This window comes from Anabrus simplex, chromosome X (genome assembly GCF_040414725.1).
Source record: "Anabrus simplex isolate iqAnaSimp1 chromosome X, ASM4041472v1, whole genome shotgun sequence".
Lineage (NCBI taxonomy): Eukaryota > Metazoa > Arthropoda > Insecta > Orthoptera > Tettigoniidae > Anabrus > Anabrus simplex.
In genome coordinates, this window is record NC_090279.1 from 157397388 (window position 1) to 157413931 (window position 16544).

General features: G+C 37.8%; 1 protein-coding gene across 1 annotated transcript in view; it reads left to right on the plus strand.

Annotated features, from left to right (window-relative positions):
• Positions 1-16544, plus strand: part of Rbp (RIM-binding protein) — a 388051-nt gene that overhangs the window by 92676 nt on the left and 278831 nt on the right. The window contains exon 7 of the mRNA XM_068230934.1: positions 15432-15563. Within this exon, the coding sequence (XP_068087035.1) occupies positions 15432-15563 (132 nt within the window). The remainder of the gene's footprint in view (positions 1-15431; positions 15564-16544) is intronic.

Genomic DNA, 16544 nt, shown 5'->3' on the forward strand with positions numbered 1-16544 from the left:
GAACTGTATCAATTAAAGTCTATAATGATTTATGCAGCGAATACTACCAAAATAGTCAGAGTTCCAAGGTACCTGGGTGAAACAGCTGTCTGTCTTGATGTCTAGTCATTGCCCTTAAAACAGTATGGCCTTGATTTCTCTTAGATGAGACTGTAGGATTGGTTGTATAAGTTCATTAAAATGCTTTAGGCCGCAGCCTGTAGTAAATTTATACTACCATTTTAACAGTAATATCATATATTATAATGGTCCATCTTATCAGTACTTACATATGTAACAATTAATTCTTCTTTCTTCGTTATGCCCATTCATAAAGCGCGTTTGAACTTGTTAGTTGGTTTGATGGTTTGTGCCTTCTTATCCTCCCAAAATCTCTTCATGAATGCACTGTGTTGCATCTTGCGTTCTGTCGAGCACTTCCTACCAGTTGTCGTTTTGGGTTTCTCCCTAAATTTTAAATGTCTAGCGCTTACTCAATTCGGTGCCAGACCCCCACGAAAGCTGACTGGGCACGGTATGTAACAATTAATTATTATTCACATATTTATTTTAGGTACATGTTTCAGGACTTTTCCAGTCCTTTCATCAGCCAATTATACAATATCAGTATAACATATCAAAGAACCTTTCCACTCTATATTACTACATTCCACGTAAAATATATAAAACCCTGGCTGTGTTATTAAAATATTACATGCATACTCAATAAAGGATTATGCTTGTCATTGAAACAGTTGTCATAATTTAAAAGTGTCATATTTCTTCATTTCTATTCAAAAGCACTAAACTGTTAAAACTGATGGTTTGTCTATCATGAAGAAATATGAAACTTGTAAAATTATGACAACTGTGACTACCGTACCTCTGCCAAGTTTAAACCTTCAATCTTGGGGTCGAATGGCCGATACTCTAGCATTAATCCACAGTGGGGGAGAGGCTAATTAACCTGGTTCTCATTTTCAACATGCCAACTTTAATAATTCCACACTTTTTATTTTAAATCTGGTGCATTTTCTTTTATTGTAGTTGTATCGCCATGAAGGTTTTAAAAAGTCTCCAGTTGTAAGTGCCCATGCGCACTCACCTTAGTTTTCTTCTTGTAATTTTATTTACTTATTTTAAGTGCTTTCATGCACTCTCATTTCCATTATAAATTTTCATTATCTTCCCTTTGCATGATATTTAATTGTACCTTTTAATTCTCTTATTATGTTCAATTTCTGTAAAAAAAAAAAAAAAAGTTATTCCCATAATTTGAGAGTACTCCTTTGAGGGTCCTAATTATTATCATCTACGTACCAATGGCTAAGCGCCACTCCTCTTCCACATTAATTTAACCATATTTATTTACTTGTGTTTTGTTTTCTGGTGTGTCTTGGAGGTGGTGGTTATTATTATATTAATGTGAAATATTAGGCCTAGAATTATGCATAATATTTAAAAAATATACAATCAAAACCATTTATTGCGACATCGCATTTAACGACCTATTGGATATAACAGAAAAATTAACAGTTCCATCTAAATCCTACATAAACACCATCATCATCATCATCATCATCATCATCATCATCATCATCGGTTTGCCCTTCCAGAGAGCCGGGTAGGGTGTTTGAAAACAAGCGTCTTCCAAAGTTGTCTATTCAAAAAGATTGTGTTGTCCATGACAGATTCCCAATTCCATCCTCTTCTCTCCACGTCTTCCCTCAGGTGGTACATCCATCTTCGTCTTGGTCTTCCAGCCGGTCTTCTACCTGTTATTCTCTCTTCCAAATAAGCACATGGTAACCTTGTGCTATTCATTCATATAACATGCCCAAACCACTTAAGTCTAAATGACCTAAGTCTATCCTCCATCGAGTCATTTAGACACAGGTTAGATCGGATCTCATCATTTTTCACGTGATCAAGTCATGTCTTTTGGAGGGCAGTTCTAACAAATTTCATTTCACAGGCTTGACTCCTATTACAATCCTTTGATGTCATTGTGCAGGTTTCCAGAGAATATGTAAGGATGGGAATGAAATATGACTTGTATGGGGTCATTTATGTTCTTTGTGAGACCTTCTCATCCCATAATAGGTGTCTAACGATAGAGCCTTTGGTTACTCTGTTTGTTATTTCTATCTCAGATCTATTATTACTAGCCATCACGCTTCCTAAATAACTGTATCTGTGTAGGCTACTACTTCAACTTGGTGGTCCTGTATTTTTATGTTGCATTCTGTGTTATGTCTGCTGATTTTCAATGCTACTGTTTTTGATGGGTTCAGTTTCATTCCATAATCATCAAACTTCTTATACCATGCATTCAGATTATTTTGCACTCCCTCCACCCTATTTAAAAAATTACTTAGTATGACATATCGTATAAAATGGCGTATTTTTTATCTCATTTTTGGAGACTTGTATCGACTATAACATCCAGTTTTTATTTTTGTTTGAGGATTCAAACTCTTGTTTTCGGTAGATTTAGATTTCAAATCAGTCTGTCTGTTAAAAAGTCAAAGCACGCATCACTGTGAAGATGTCAAAAATGAAAGGGAAATTGTTTAATATTGAAGAAGAGTCACGCATAATAAGGCGATTACAAAATGGGAAAACAATTGCAAAGGATTTGGGTATATCACTTTCAATGATTTCTACAATCTGAAAGGGCAGAGAGAATCTCTTATTTATCTTATTAGTCAAGACCGTGTGCAACATTACTGATCAATAAACATTGGTGCTACTTCTTTTCTCACTTATTAGTTTATATTTTGATGGCATATTATTGCTGTGTGAATATTACAAACAAAAAATTCCTCTCTCAGTTCCACTCCACAAATACTGTATTTAATACTAGCTATACATGGTGCACACAAATGATTGGAGTGGTTTCAAAAAAATTCCTGTTTGTTTATTATTTGTTGTAACATGACAAAATCATATAGACAGACAGAAAAACTCTCAAAGTATTTTTTAAAACCCTACAAGTGCTCGATATGTGCTCCATGAGTGACTCTAGACCAGTGGCGGTTTCTGGTATAGCGCAATGGAGCAATGAACCTCCAGTTTATATCAAATTGTACTCGGCTACGTAATTTTTATAACTCTCTTATCAATCTCGAAGCTCTTGCTAAGTCCCTCTATTCGTAATATACTCGTACTGGCTTTCAACTCATGTGAGCTGCGCAAGGTCTGTGGCTGGATACTTGTCTGGAATGAACCCCCTTGCAAAGGCGATCTCTCCGTCCGTACGTAGGCGAAGGGAGTGGCGAGGTGCGGGGGGACGAAAGCCAGCCCTAAGGCAAGACGAGGATACTTCTATTCTATCCCCTTTGCCAGGATATCGCAGAAATGGATCTCTGTTCTTTACGCATGCGCAATAGGCCACTGTCTCAAGACTAGCTAGTCGTGTTGTTGGGTTTGGGGTATGTGCCTGCCATCTGTTGGCCTTACGGGAATTTGACTAGGCAACAAACAATAGTGCACGTAACTAGCGCTAGTGTTGAAAAGCATCGTTGCTACCAAAAGTCACATTAAAGTGTCAAATTCCAATTAATATCTTGTCCCAAACATATCATTACTTACTAAACATCTATTAATTTGCCTTCTTTGGAATAATTACCTTTTGGAGAGAAACTTAACTCAAAAATCATTGAGGCAAAGAATAGCGGCAAGGTAATACCAATGAAAACTTTGAAATATAGTTGTTACTATTCCCATGACATCGGAAGCAGAAAGGCGTTTCTCTACTCTGAAGAGAATAAAGACTTTCTAGCGCAGCACAGTGACCGAGGATAGACGTATTGCTCTTGCTATGTTGTCAATTGAAAAGAACTTTGTTCGAGACTCTGCGGACTTCAATGAAGCAGTTATTTCTTATTTTGCATGTGATAAAACTCGGCATGTAGGCCTACCATATTTTCTGCTCCTCTCGTATTTGATCACATTTCTAGAACTTATGTCATCTTAGTTTTAGGAGGTTACAGCCCACGATGGAAGAGAAACTGGCGGAGATGGGGAGAGGAGAGGTTGAGGGGGAGGCAATTTTTTCTTTTTTTGAACCCCCAGTGATGAAAGTCACGCGCCGCCACTGCTCTAGACACATCAACTCTATAGTCAAGTTCGTCCCACACCCGACGTAGCACGTCGCTGTCAATTTGACCAGAGGTGCTGATGATGCGAGACCGCAGTTCTGTTAGATCAGCTGGTAATGGTGGCGTAAAACTGCATCTTTCACATAACCCCATACGAAGAAGTCGCAAGGGGTGAGGTCAGGAGAGCGTGGAGGCATGACATGAGGGCATGATCTTCATACCCGATACGACTGATACATTTTTCTGGAGCTCTGCTGTTCAGAAAGTCATGAACATCAACATGGAAATGAGGTGGAGCACCATCCTGTTGGTAGATGAAGTTCATGCTATCCGTCTCCAATTATGGCATGAGCCAATTCTCCAGCATATCCAGGTAGATGTGTCCTGTAATGGATTTTTCAGCGAAGAAGAAGGGACCGTAGACTTTACATTTTGAGATGGCACAGAAAACATTGAGCTTGGGAGAGTCACGAACGTGTCATGACCTCCATGCTCTCCTGACCTCACCCCTTGCGACTTCTCTGTATGGGGTTATGTGAAAGATGCAGTTTTTACACCACCATTACTGGCTCATCTAACAGAACTACGGGCCCGCATCATCAACGCATCTGGTCAAATTGACAGTGACATGTTACGTGGGTGTGGGACGAACTTGACTCTAGAGTTGATGTGTCTAGAGTCACTCATGGAGCATATATCGAGCACTTGTAGTCTCATAAACAACTTTGTGAGTGTTCTTGTCTGTCTGTATAATTTTGTAATGTTACAACAAATAATAAACAAACAGGAAATTTTTGAAACCACTCCAATCATTTGTGCACACCCTGTATTACCCGGCACTGCTGGAGCACTCAATTAATTATTTACTTTTAGGTATTTTATTACCTGTTAATTATGTGTGAAGCAAAATTTTGTAAATTTCATTATTGTGACTTTGATACTTCACCCCGTTTTCACCCCCGCCAAGAGGGGGGCACATACATAAATCCATAATCTGGGCCATTCTGGACTTTTTTCACCCCTCTCACCCCCTATGCCGATAGGGACTGAGCTTGGACTTAAACAACATGTTCATCTCAGTGACCCCGAAACCTATGGATTCGACAATATTTTTTATTTTTATATTCCACCCCCTCCTCACCTACACCCATAGGGGTGGCTTAACCCTACATTGCATTTTTTCAGACAATCATATGTGTAGCTGAACCTCTGCTCGGCCTAGCCTACATTTACAAACTTGCCTACTTCGAACCACAGGCCTGTATTCTACTGTAGAATCCTTGAGCTGACGTTGCCATGGTTATGGCTGGTCATTTCTTAATCCGACTCCTAGAGCAGGCTAGTGTGATGGCAAAATCTCCATAATGGTTGGTTTTAGGCCTTAAAACATTATTTTGGGGCCCACGAGACCTTACCAAGTTTTGTTCTTCGTGTTTTGAGGTTTAAAATGAGCTTTGTCTCATCCTTCTGCGACAAATTCAATATTTTGTCTATGTTGGCCTATAGTGAGTTATAGGCAAATTTTTGATACCTTGGGTTACATTATTTCAATTTTTGTAGGAATCTCTTAATTGTTTTGAAAAGAAAAGGTACAGCGCATGTTATTCACTGGTAATGTAGCTTTCTATTGCTGAAATAATTTTTAAAATTGGTTCAGTAGTTTTTGAACTTACCCATTACAAACAAATATACAAACATACAAATACTGTATTTTTTCTTTATAATATTAGTATAGATACAGTACTTATTTCACTTATGTTTCTGGAAATTGTAACTTTATTTTGTGAATTAACCATCTAAGTGTGCAGCCTAAACTTATAGGTATGACATTTTTAGCACAAAAGAGAAAAGATTCGTTTGTGCGACTATCAACTATAACGACTGTTAATTGATGGTCCCTTCAGAGTTTTATAACCATTTTTGACTATATATGTGTGTAAAACTTTATAGATTGTTCAGTAACTTCAGGTAAGCATTATAATATTCCACTCACCAGAATTTTGAGTAATATTGCTAGTATTAGTTACAATAAGATCTGTCATCCTTCCATACACTATGCCCAAGTTGGTTCAGTGTGGTGGAATTGGAAGGTGCTTAAATACAACAGCCTCATGATAGTAGATTTACTGGCACGTGGAAGTACTCCTTTGGGATAAAATTCTGGCACCATTGCATCCCTGAAAAATGTAGAAGTAGTTAGTGGCACATTAAAAATATATCATTATGAGCTGTGGAATGAAATATTACCTCAGCCCTTGAATATGACTTCAATTTGGCCTCCAGTAAGGAAAACAATTGGACTGCACTACCTTATATCATGGAGGTGGTGACAAGTAGTTAACATTGCAGTCTTCAGGATAGTGAAGATTTAAATATTTTGTCCTGTGAAATAAAAAATACACGGCATAATTTGAAAATTGGATTCCTCTTACATAGAGAAGGAAAAAAGTGTATATAAACATGGGTCCAAACATGCGTACTTTACGAGATATGACTCTTTCATGGGCTAAAAGTTCAGGTAGTGTGGGCTAGCTTGCATGTACTGATGCACTCTGCTTGGTCATTACCTTATAAGAGGTGTTCAAAATGCTCGCCTCCTGCCATACTATAGGCTTGTACTTGTCGTCGCATGGAGTTACGAACACACTGAAATATGCCCATTGTTATAGGTATTATTTGAAAGGACCTTACAGTTCTGCCATGAAGCATCGCTTCGTCATCCACAGCAGTAGTGTACACCAAAGACTTTGCGTATCCCAACAAAAAGATGTGCAATGGGTTCAGATCAGGTGATTGTGGAGGCCAAGAAAGTATGCATTTTGATACCCAAGTTTATGTAACCTTTTTTCCTTCTCTATATGTGAGGAATCTGTCCCTGAAATGATGCTATGTATTTTTGACATGCCCTGTATATGATAATGAAATCAATACCAAAGCTAGGAAAGAAGGTACAAAAATAATCTGTAAGTCTTTAAGCAGAAAACAGAATGTTCTTAAATATGCAAAATTTGATGTTCATTGTATTCAAAAGGGCTGCTTGAAAAGCTGTTCAATACCTTTGTTGTTAAATTATATTTCTTTAACAAGACGTTGACAGGGGAGTAATACTATCATTTGTCTGTTCTTATTTGTTTGACTCATTGTAATGTAACATGCACTGCATTGACCATCGTCTCAACTTTTTTTTCTTATATACATGAAACACACAAAGATTGTGGTTACACTAAAGTTTGTTTTCACTGCCTGCACGTGCTGGAAATAACGAGATCACTTTGACCGGTGTAGCGTGACATTGCCTGGCACCTGCTATGACCAGCAGTCCTTTATTGGCTGCTGTGGGGAGCAGTCCAGTGCTTGTGTGCTTGTGTGATCAGCAGAATGTAGAACAATTGATGTTATACAGTGCTTGAAAGATTTTTCATTAGATATTGCTTATATGTTGGTGCTGATATGTAAAATATAAATCCAGTTTCACTCTGGTTATATTTTTGGAGTTGATGGTTAAGTTTATGGGTCAAAATCTCAAGCGTGTAAAGCGCAAAGGTAAGAAATGTGGTTAATTCTTTTGTTATACAGTAAAACCTGTCTTAAATAGACCCTCTATATTCACACTCAGTTTCTCTCTGGCCATTGAAAGTTGAAGTGCTACTTTAAATGCTTTAAAATTAACATTTCAGGCTATAAATATAACTGCCGAGCTGAATAGCTCAGATGGTTGAGGTGCTGGCCTTCTAAATCCAGCTTGGCAGGTTCGATCCTGGCTCAGTCCCGTCGTATTTGAAGGTGCTCAGATATGTCAGTTTCGTGTCGGCAGATTTACTGTCACGTAAAAGAACTCTTGCGGGGCAAAAGTCTGGCATTTGGACGTAAAGCAAATAACATTATTATTATTATTATTATTATTATTATTAAAAGAACTATAACCCTAATATACTCATGTAAAATAGGGTCAAACTATTAGGATATTAAATAAACAAATAAAGCAGAATTTTGTCTTTAATGAAAAATTACTTCAATTACTTGATTTGGATGAAAACTGTAATGCAAATCATTCTGCATTAAGTGGAAACTGTCAAATGCATAAACAAAAGCTAAAATGTGTCCATAAATAGAAAATTTCCAATCTTCTTAGTGGAACGTTTAGCAATATTTTAACCATTCTAGGCGGTCCGTGACATAAGGATGTGTACTGCATATGACACAGTACATTCCTTCTTCCCCATTTGTTTTTATTTTAGGGATTAACTGCTCGGTGTTTTCTTTGACCAACTGGATGACCCATTCTCTGTAGAGTACTCTACAAATAGGTATAATCTTTCGAATTCACCAGCTGTAGTTCAGTAGTTCATCAATCTATCAATTCAATCAGTCATCAATGATCAACATTTAGGGCTATTGCTCAGGTGGCAGATTCCATATCAATTGTTTGTTTACCTAGTATTTTCTTAAACATTTTCAAAGAACTTACATTTCCCTTGATAAATCATTCCAATCCTTAATCCTCGTCCTATAAATTAATATTTGCCCCAAGTTGTCTTCTTGAATTCCAGCTTAATCTTCATATTATGATATTTCCTACTTTTAAAAGCTCCTCTAAAATGTATTTGCCTACTGATGTCATTCCACACCATCTCTCCACTGACAGCTCATAACGTACCATTTAGTCGAGCATCTCATCTCCTTACTCCCAAGTCTAGTGTGAATAAATGGAGAATTTACACTATTTTCTAGTCAGTGTCATCAATGTCAGCAGTGGCTCTAACTCTTATCCAAGTATGCATATTCTCCAGCAGTTTACATATTCACACTCACAGTGCTTTGTGAATATACAGTGTGTACCAAAACTCAACATCAAAAATTTAGGAATGGATTCCTCACATAGGGAAAAGAAGAAAAAGTTATGACAACGTGGGTCCGGAAACGTATACTTACATATTTATTCAGACTTTGTGACACAAATTAAGTTTAGTAATAATTTACATGTCCTCATGCAATCATCCTATCATCTTATCTCATCAACAGAGGTGTCCGAATAGGCATACTGGACAGAACTACGTGAATTTCTTGCATACTGCATTGCGTGAATTCTTGGAAGACATACCACTTGCATCCCGTCGACAAATGTTTTTCATGCATGATGGTGCTCCCACACATTTCAGTCTGCTGCCCGCAGGTACCTGAATACCCATTTTCCTGAGCTCTGGATAGGCAGAGGAGGACCAATTGCTTGACCAGCACCACGATCTCCTAACTTGAACCTCATTGACTTTTACATGAGGGGACACGTTAAGTCTCTCGTGTATGCGAATCCTGTTCCTGATGAAGCAACTTTATGTGAGCGCATTGTGACAACCTTTCAGGCAGTACGCATTACACCAGGCACTTTTGATCACGTACATAACTCCACGCGACGACGAGCGGAAGCTTGTATTCAAGATGTAGGTCGTCACTTTGAACATTTCCTCTGATACATGCTCAAAGTGTTTCAGCTGCTGTCACAGACATACAATGCAAATGAACAAAAGTTTAAATAAATCTGTAAGTATACGTTTCCGGACCCATTTTGTCATAACCTTTCTTTCTTTCTTTCTTCTCTCTATGTGAGGAATCCATTACTAAATTTTTTGCTGTCGAGTTTTGGTACTCCCTGTATTTCATATGACTTAGTAGCCCATAGCCCAATCTTGTTTATGAAAATATGTACGACCGAGCTCGATAGCTGCAGTCGCTTAAGTGCGGTCAGTATCCAGTATTCGGGAGATAGTAGGTTCGAACCCCACTGTCGGCAGCCCTGAAAATGGTTTTCCGTGGTTTCCCATTTTCACACCAGGCAAATGCTGGGGCTGTACCTTAATTAAGGCCACGGCCGCTTCCTTCCCACTCCTAGCCCTTCCCTGTCCCATCATCGCCATAAGACCTATCTGTGTCGGTGCGACGTAAAGCAACTAGCAAAAAAAAAAAAATATGTACGTCCACACAAATCACATGAAATGGCTGGGGGAGGGCGGAGATAAGTTTGACAGAGTTTCTGTGCTTATCATTTAGCCTCTTCATGTTTACATAATTCCTCTAGAAACACTGTGGTGCCAAAGTGTACGATTCTCAGCAAGCGTATCCCAAGTTTGAGAGTTAATTCCAGCCATCTTCACAGTTTGCTTTAGCTGGTCATCAAAATGCCTCAAAGGGACTCCTTGAAGTCTTATGCCAGAACAGAGTTCACCATACTATTTTCTTGTTCACCTTCATTAAATGGAAACCTAGCTTTAGGAGAAAAATATCCTGGTTCTTTGCATTTCCTTTTAAGACAGGTTTTATTGTATTCCTGTGAGACCGAAGGTTACAATGTTTACAAAAATACAAGTTCTAATCTTTTCATTTTGGAAAAGAATAAAATTAACACAATTCTTTTGATGTAAATTTACGACTGACACACTTATGAGATGAAGGTCATAACCATGATATTTTCTCAATTTCTTTGCTTTATGATAGGTTAACTTTTAACTGTAAGTACACAACATTGTTTAATAATTAAATCACTTATTGTTTTTCTTCAGTTTTAAAGGTGATGCACAACTTTGGCTCACTTCTTGAGATTTGCTAAATCAGTCTGCAGTTTTTTAACTCCTTAATGCATGTCACTCACTAGTATGGGAGGATGCTGCTTCTCATCGTAGTGTGTGATATTGGAACCTCTGTAACTTGATTATTCTGGTTCATGCACACAAAATTTTGCTTCTGTATAACACACTCTTTCTACACTCTATTACAAATTACTTCCCCTTGAGCCTCATAAGTAAACATATAGTCCCACTGGAATGCACAGGCACGCATCGCACAAGCATACAGCTTAGCATCACACACATTGCTACCGCCCTCCCTCGAGTTCATCTGAGGGCCACACTTTATCGCTTCTTGCCATGATCACTTGTCAGAGCCCTAAGATTGATGACATTGCTCAAAAGAAAGGAAAAAGTCTACAGAGAAAGTTGATATATCCACCAAAAAGGAAGAGGAAAGATTGCACTATCCCTTAGTAAAAGAAATTTTGACTTAGTTCACAATCCCTACAACAGATGGTAGCATAATCAGAGGTACTCCACATCTGCCAATGTTTGGTGAATGCCGTATCTAGTAAAGTACTCCACTCTGTCAGGTTAGAGGCTCGAATACATCCTAATTATACAGGGATTTTTTTAAACATTTACATATGTACAGTGTGCATCTTCAAAATAGACTTTTTTGTCTTTCAGCGTTCAGTCTGAAAGTCTCTGTGAATTTATTAAACACTTCCACAATTCTTTATTTGTAACTATCTCTGTGGCCTCATTTACTTCTATACCTTGTATCATTAAGTTATTAGAAACTGAATCTAAGCACAGTCATCTTGGTCTCCCTCTACTTCTCTTACCCTCCATGACCGAGTCGTTATTCTTCTCCTAGGTAACCAATCCGGCTCCGTTCACCTCACATGACCCCACCACTGAAGCCAGTTTGTGCGTATAGCCTCGTCCATTGAGTTAATTCCTAAATTACCCTTTATATCCTCATTCAGAGTAGCTTCCTACCATTGTTCCCACCTGTTCATACCAGCGATTATTCTTACTACTCTCATATCTGTTACTTCTAACTTATCCTTAGTCCAGCCAGCTTTCACTTCGGTAAAGCAAAGTTGGTCGGAAAACAGGCTGGTGTAAAGATAGTTTCATCCAGGAACTGACTTCTTTCTTACAGAATACTCACTGCATCAGCTTTGATTCAATTTCATTTACTGTACTACCATCTTGAGAGGATACACATCCTAAACACTTGAAATTATCTGCCTGTTCCAGCTTTGTATTCCCAACCCAACATTCAGTTCTATTAGGGTTTCTTACCTACTGACATCACTTTTGTCTTGGAAAGGCTAATTTTTATATCATATTCACAATAGCAATCTCTTTTTCCTTATCGTTTCTGTTATATTTTCTATGTTCTGGTATATTTCCTTATTACTTTTTAACTTCCATGGTTCTGTTATTTCATTACACCTAAGGATTTTCTCATGATTCTTCTTTCTAGTACTTCAAGTTTATCTGAACTATAGTTACGTAACCTTGTTCATAGTTTACATGGATCATGACTGAAAGATGTAAAGTGACAGGGAGGTATTCAGTTAGATGAACATGTAATAAGCAGTTAGGCCTATGCCAATGATGTGAGCTGATCGAAAGAGCCAGACGGAATCATGTCACTACCGTAAACCTTCCACCACACGGGTCTTACTGGCAGATTTTTGCCGATATGTAACATGCATACAAGGATCTAGGTTTTACCGGCCTTCGATGCAGCCAACAGTATTGCATACAACATGTTCAGAACAGCACAAGTGACTAAAAGGGGCTCCAGGAGCTCTTATGTTGGGAGCATGGGCTGGCATCCTGGGATCATTCCCCAGCCGAGCTGTAATATTTTCATCAGGGATGATAAATTTGTATTGTTTGGAGACCAGTGTTTGTGGTGTCTCTATACTACTCTTAGAATTGCACACAACATAAAGCACGTTCCTCCACCAAATACAGACATAAGACCTCGTTTGACACAAACTGTTCCCACTCAGTGGTGGATCTGCCTAGGACGGGCTGCACTCAGACTATGATAGCCAGGCAAATATTAGTTCTTAATTCGACGTGAACACATCAGGGTGGCATTAACTCACTTCAACCTTCTTTATATTACCTTAAACAAACAGCAATACCAGTTGAACCGCACATTATATTGCAATGACACTTTTTAACATAGTATGGTGTATTGGATTTGTTCATATATCAGAGATTTATTAATTTAAAAATGACTGTTGAAAAGTATTTCACTTAATCCTGTAAAAAGTAAAGATATATATTCTGTATTTTACTATTGTTTAAAATTTGGTTAAATTTTTTATTATTGTACATGAATAGATTTTCTTTGTTTTGAACTTTGCTGTATTTATTAAAATAAAAATTCTTTTAATTTTGCATAAAATATTGAACTATAAATATTAAAAAGTCTTAAATACTGTTGAATCTAATTTATGAGGAATAACATAAAATAATGAAAACTTGGAACAAAGTATAACTTTCAATTGAAAAAGAAAGTTATACTGCTAACATTTGATATTAGATTAATCAATATATATTTTAAATATTATGAATTTTTACCTCTTTGTTCTTCATTTACCGTATATGAAGGCTGTAATTGACATTTGATTTTGCTTTATACGAAGGCTGTTCTTTTTTTTTAAACCTCCGATGGGCTATAAAAAAAGACATATTGACATAACAGACTGATTTTATCACTAAAAGTTTAGTAGTTGCATACTTATTTTTCCATATAATCGCCAAAATGATTTAGGCATTTGTTGTATCGTAACACCAGCTTGCCGATGCCCTCTGCAAAGAAGTCTGCCACCAGTGAGGTAGTGTTCATCTAGACAGCCTGCTGCTCCATAAAGTCCACCAACAAGACACGTGTATGGTCCCAGAAAATGGTAGCCATTGTTTACCTGTCACTTAGTGTCATTTTAAACTGTCTTGACTTGTTTGGAGAAGAAGGATACCTCTCTGCTTAGACTGTTCTTTGGTTTCTGAAGTATCATACAGGACTCAAGTTTAACATAAAGAAATGAACTGGATTAAAGCCACTATATATATATATATTTATTAATAAGTTATGTTATGCATGTATTTCTGCAGTATAGGCACCACCATGGCACAGCGGGACGCACTCAAACTGTCGACAGAGGGCGGTGCATCAGTAACTTCCCTCCCAACCACCACAGCACAGCGCCACGATCCTTGAGTCCAGTTAGTGGGGGTAGGCCTTGGATAGTATGGGCATGACTTCCATGTTCCTTCAGATAATTTCTTTGCTCACTGTCGGAGGCAAAACTTCACATGCCCTGATGAAGGCCAATGCAATTTGGCTGAAAGCTTGGCTTTATTATTAATAAATATATATATATAGTGGCTTTATTCCAGTTCATTTCTTTATTTCTTTATGTTAATACAATGAGCCACGAAAACTTACGTTCATTAATTAGGACTCAAGTTTCATTACCAGTAACAATAGACATTAAAAACTCTTCCCTGTCACTACGGTAACTTGTGAGAAACATTACGGCTGACTCGCTGAGTTTGGAGATTGTCAGTCAACATTGTTGGGACCCAACGTGAACAAAGTTTCTGGTATCCTAAGTGTTGAGTCACAATTTTATACAGAGAAGACCTTAAAATGTCTGGGATTGCTGTAGAAGGTTCACTGATCATAATCGTACATTTGTGGCAGCCAGACTAAGATCTTCAGGAGGCTGTCCAGATGCACATTACCTCACTGGCGGCAGACTTATTTGCAGAGGGCATCAGAAAACTGATGTCACAATACAACAAATGCGTAAACTGTTTTGGCGATTATGTGGAAAAATGAGTATGCAACTACTAAACTTTTAGTGATAAAATCATTTTGTTATGTCCGGCTCCATGGCTAAATGGTTAGCATGCTGGCCTTTGGGCACAGGGGTCCCGGGCTCGATTCTTGGCAGGGTCGGGAATTTTAACCATAATTGGGTAATTTTGCCTACCCGGGGACTGGGTGTATTTGTCGTCTTCAGCATAATTTCATCCTCATCAGGACACGCAGGTTGCCTACGGGAGTCAAATCAAAAGACCTGCACCTGGCGATCTGAACTTGTCCTCAGACACTCCCAGCACTAAAAAAAAGCCATACGCCATTTCATTTTGTTATGTCAATGTGTCTTTCATTCGTAGACCATCAGAGGTTGAAAAAACAAAACAGCCTTAGTATAAAGCAAACCCAAATGTCAATTACATTTTATGAAACATTTATTACAATGTAATATATTCTTTACGAGATATTTAATGTTTTGCAATATTATGAAAATATTTATAATCTGTGTTAATGCCACCTAAAGATGAACTAAAGGAGCTCAAACTCAAGTAAATATTGTATATTGTTATGTGGTGTTGTTTGGCAGCTGACATTTTGCACAGCTTTGTGTTGTGAGCATTTTCAATAAACAAACGACAGCATTCTTAATGTTATTGCACCCAGTTGTCCTTAGGGGTGACCAGTATGTTACAGCTATCGGCTCTTGGTCTGTCATGATATGGTGAACTCCTTCGAAGTATATTCACTCTTTATTGTGAAGTGTAGAGCAGAGAGATTAGAGCTGTTCAGACTTCGTTAAGATGGAAGACTTTTCTCCTGTTAAAGATATGGTGGTGTTTGTGTACTTCAAGAGCTTTCTGTACCACAGGGCTCACACGTGATTATATTCAGTTGGCTTAGTCTGACGTGTCTGTTATGCTCTTTTAGACGGACGTCTACTGCCTGGCCCATCTGCTCAACGTAAACCTGTGCACTCAAGCAGGGAATACGGTAAACGCCACAATGAACGAGAGGGGTGGGACGATCTGTGGTTGGGCCAAGATGCAGACTCGTCTTTTGGTGTGTACAACCTACTGTTTCGATGTTGTGTGTGTTGAGATAGCCATTCCAGTCAGTTCGCCACATTTTTAATGTAGGAGAACCAAGCTCTATTTCTCAGTGTGGTATATGTGAGCTTTAAATGTCTTAGAGAAGATCTTGTAACACTTTTGAAACAGTTATCAACTTTCCTGACTCGAGAAGAGCCAGTTGTGTAATTCAGGTGATCGTATGAATAAAATCAGTGTAATGTGAAGTGGTAAACTGGTATTCTTCTGTGTTTGTGTTTATTTTTGTCACTAGGTTATGATATAAAGTTAAAAACTTCATGATTGTTCCGTATTGAATAGAGAAATAAGAAGATGTACAATATTATAGGGAAGGATCTACCTTTCAATACTCCGTAGTAAGTTGAACTAAAAAGTAGTTACAACCTGTTTATTGGGACCGGTTTCAACACATTTCAAGTGTCATCATCAGCCAATTAGCGAAGATCTTAAAACAACTAATATATTGAACACAGGCAAAAAATTAACATTGTATCATATCGTAGCAATTCAGTTAATGTTCAAAACATAATAATCACAGTCAAGAGAGTAAACAGAACATCACTATCTTGCGCCGAAAACAAATATAGTTGAAGTTCATAATCAGGTCAAGTATGCACTTATTAATGTTGGTTCTGTTAAAAGAGAATCCAAAAACAGGGAACAGGTGAATAACCTGCCTAGCAACAACTTTACATAAGTGCATACTTGACCTGATTATGAACTTCAACTATATTTGTTTTCGGCGCAAGATAGTGATGTTCTGTTTACTCTCTTGACTGTGATTATTGTGTTTTGAACATTAACTGAATTGCTACGATATGATACAATGTTAATTTTTTACCTGTGTTCAATAGATTAGTTGTTTTAAGATCTTCGCTAATTGGCTGATGATGACACTTGAAATGTGTTGAAACCGGTCCCAATAAACAGGTTGTAACTACTTTTTAGTTCA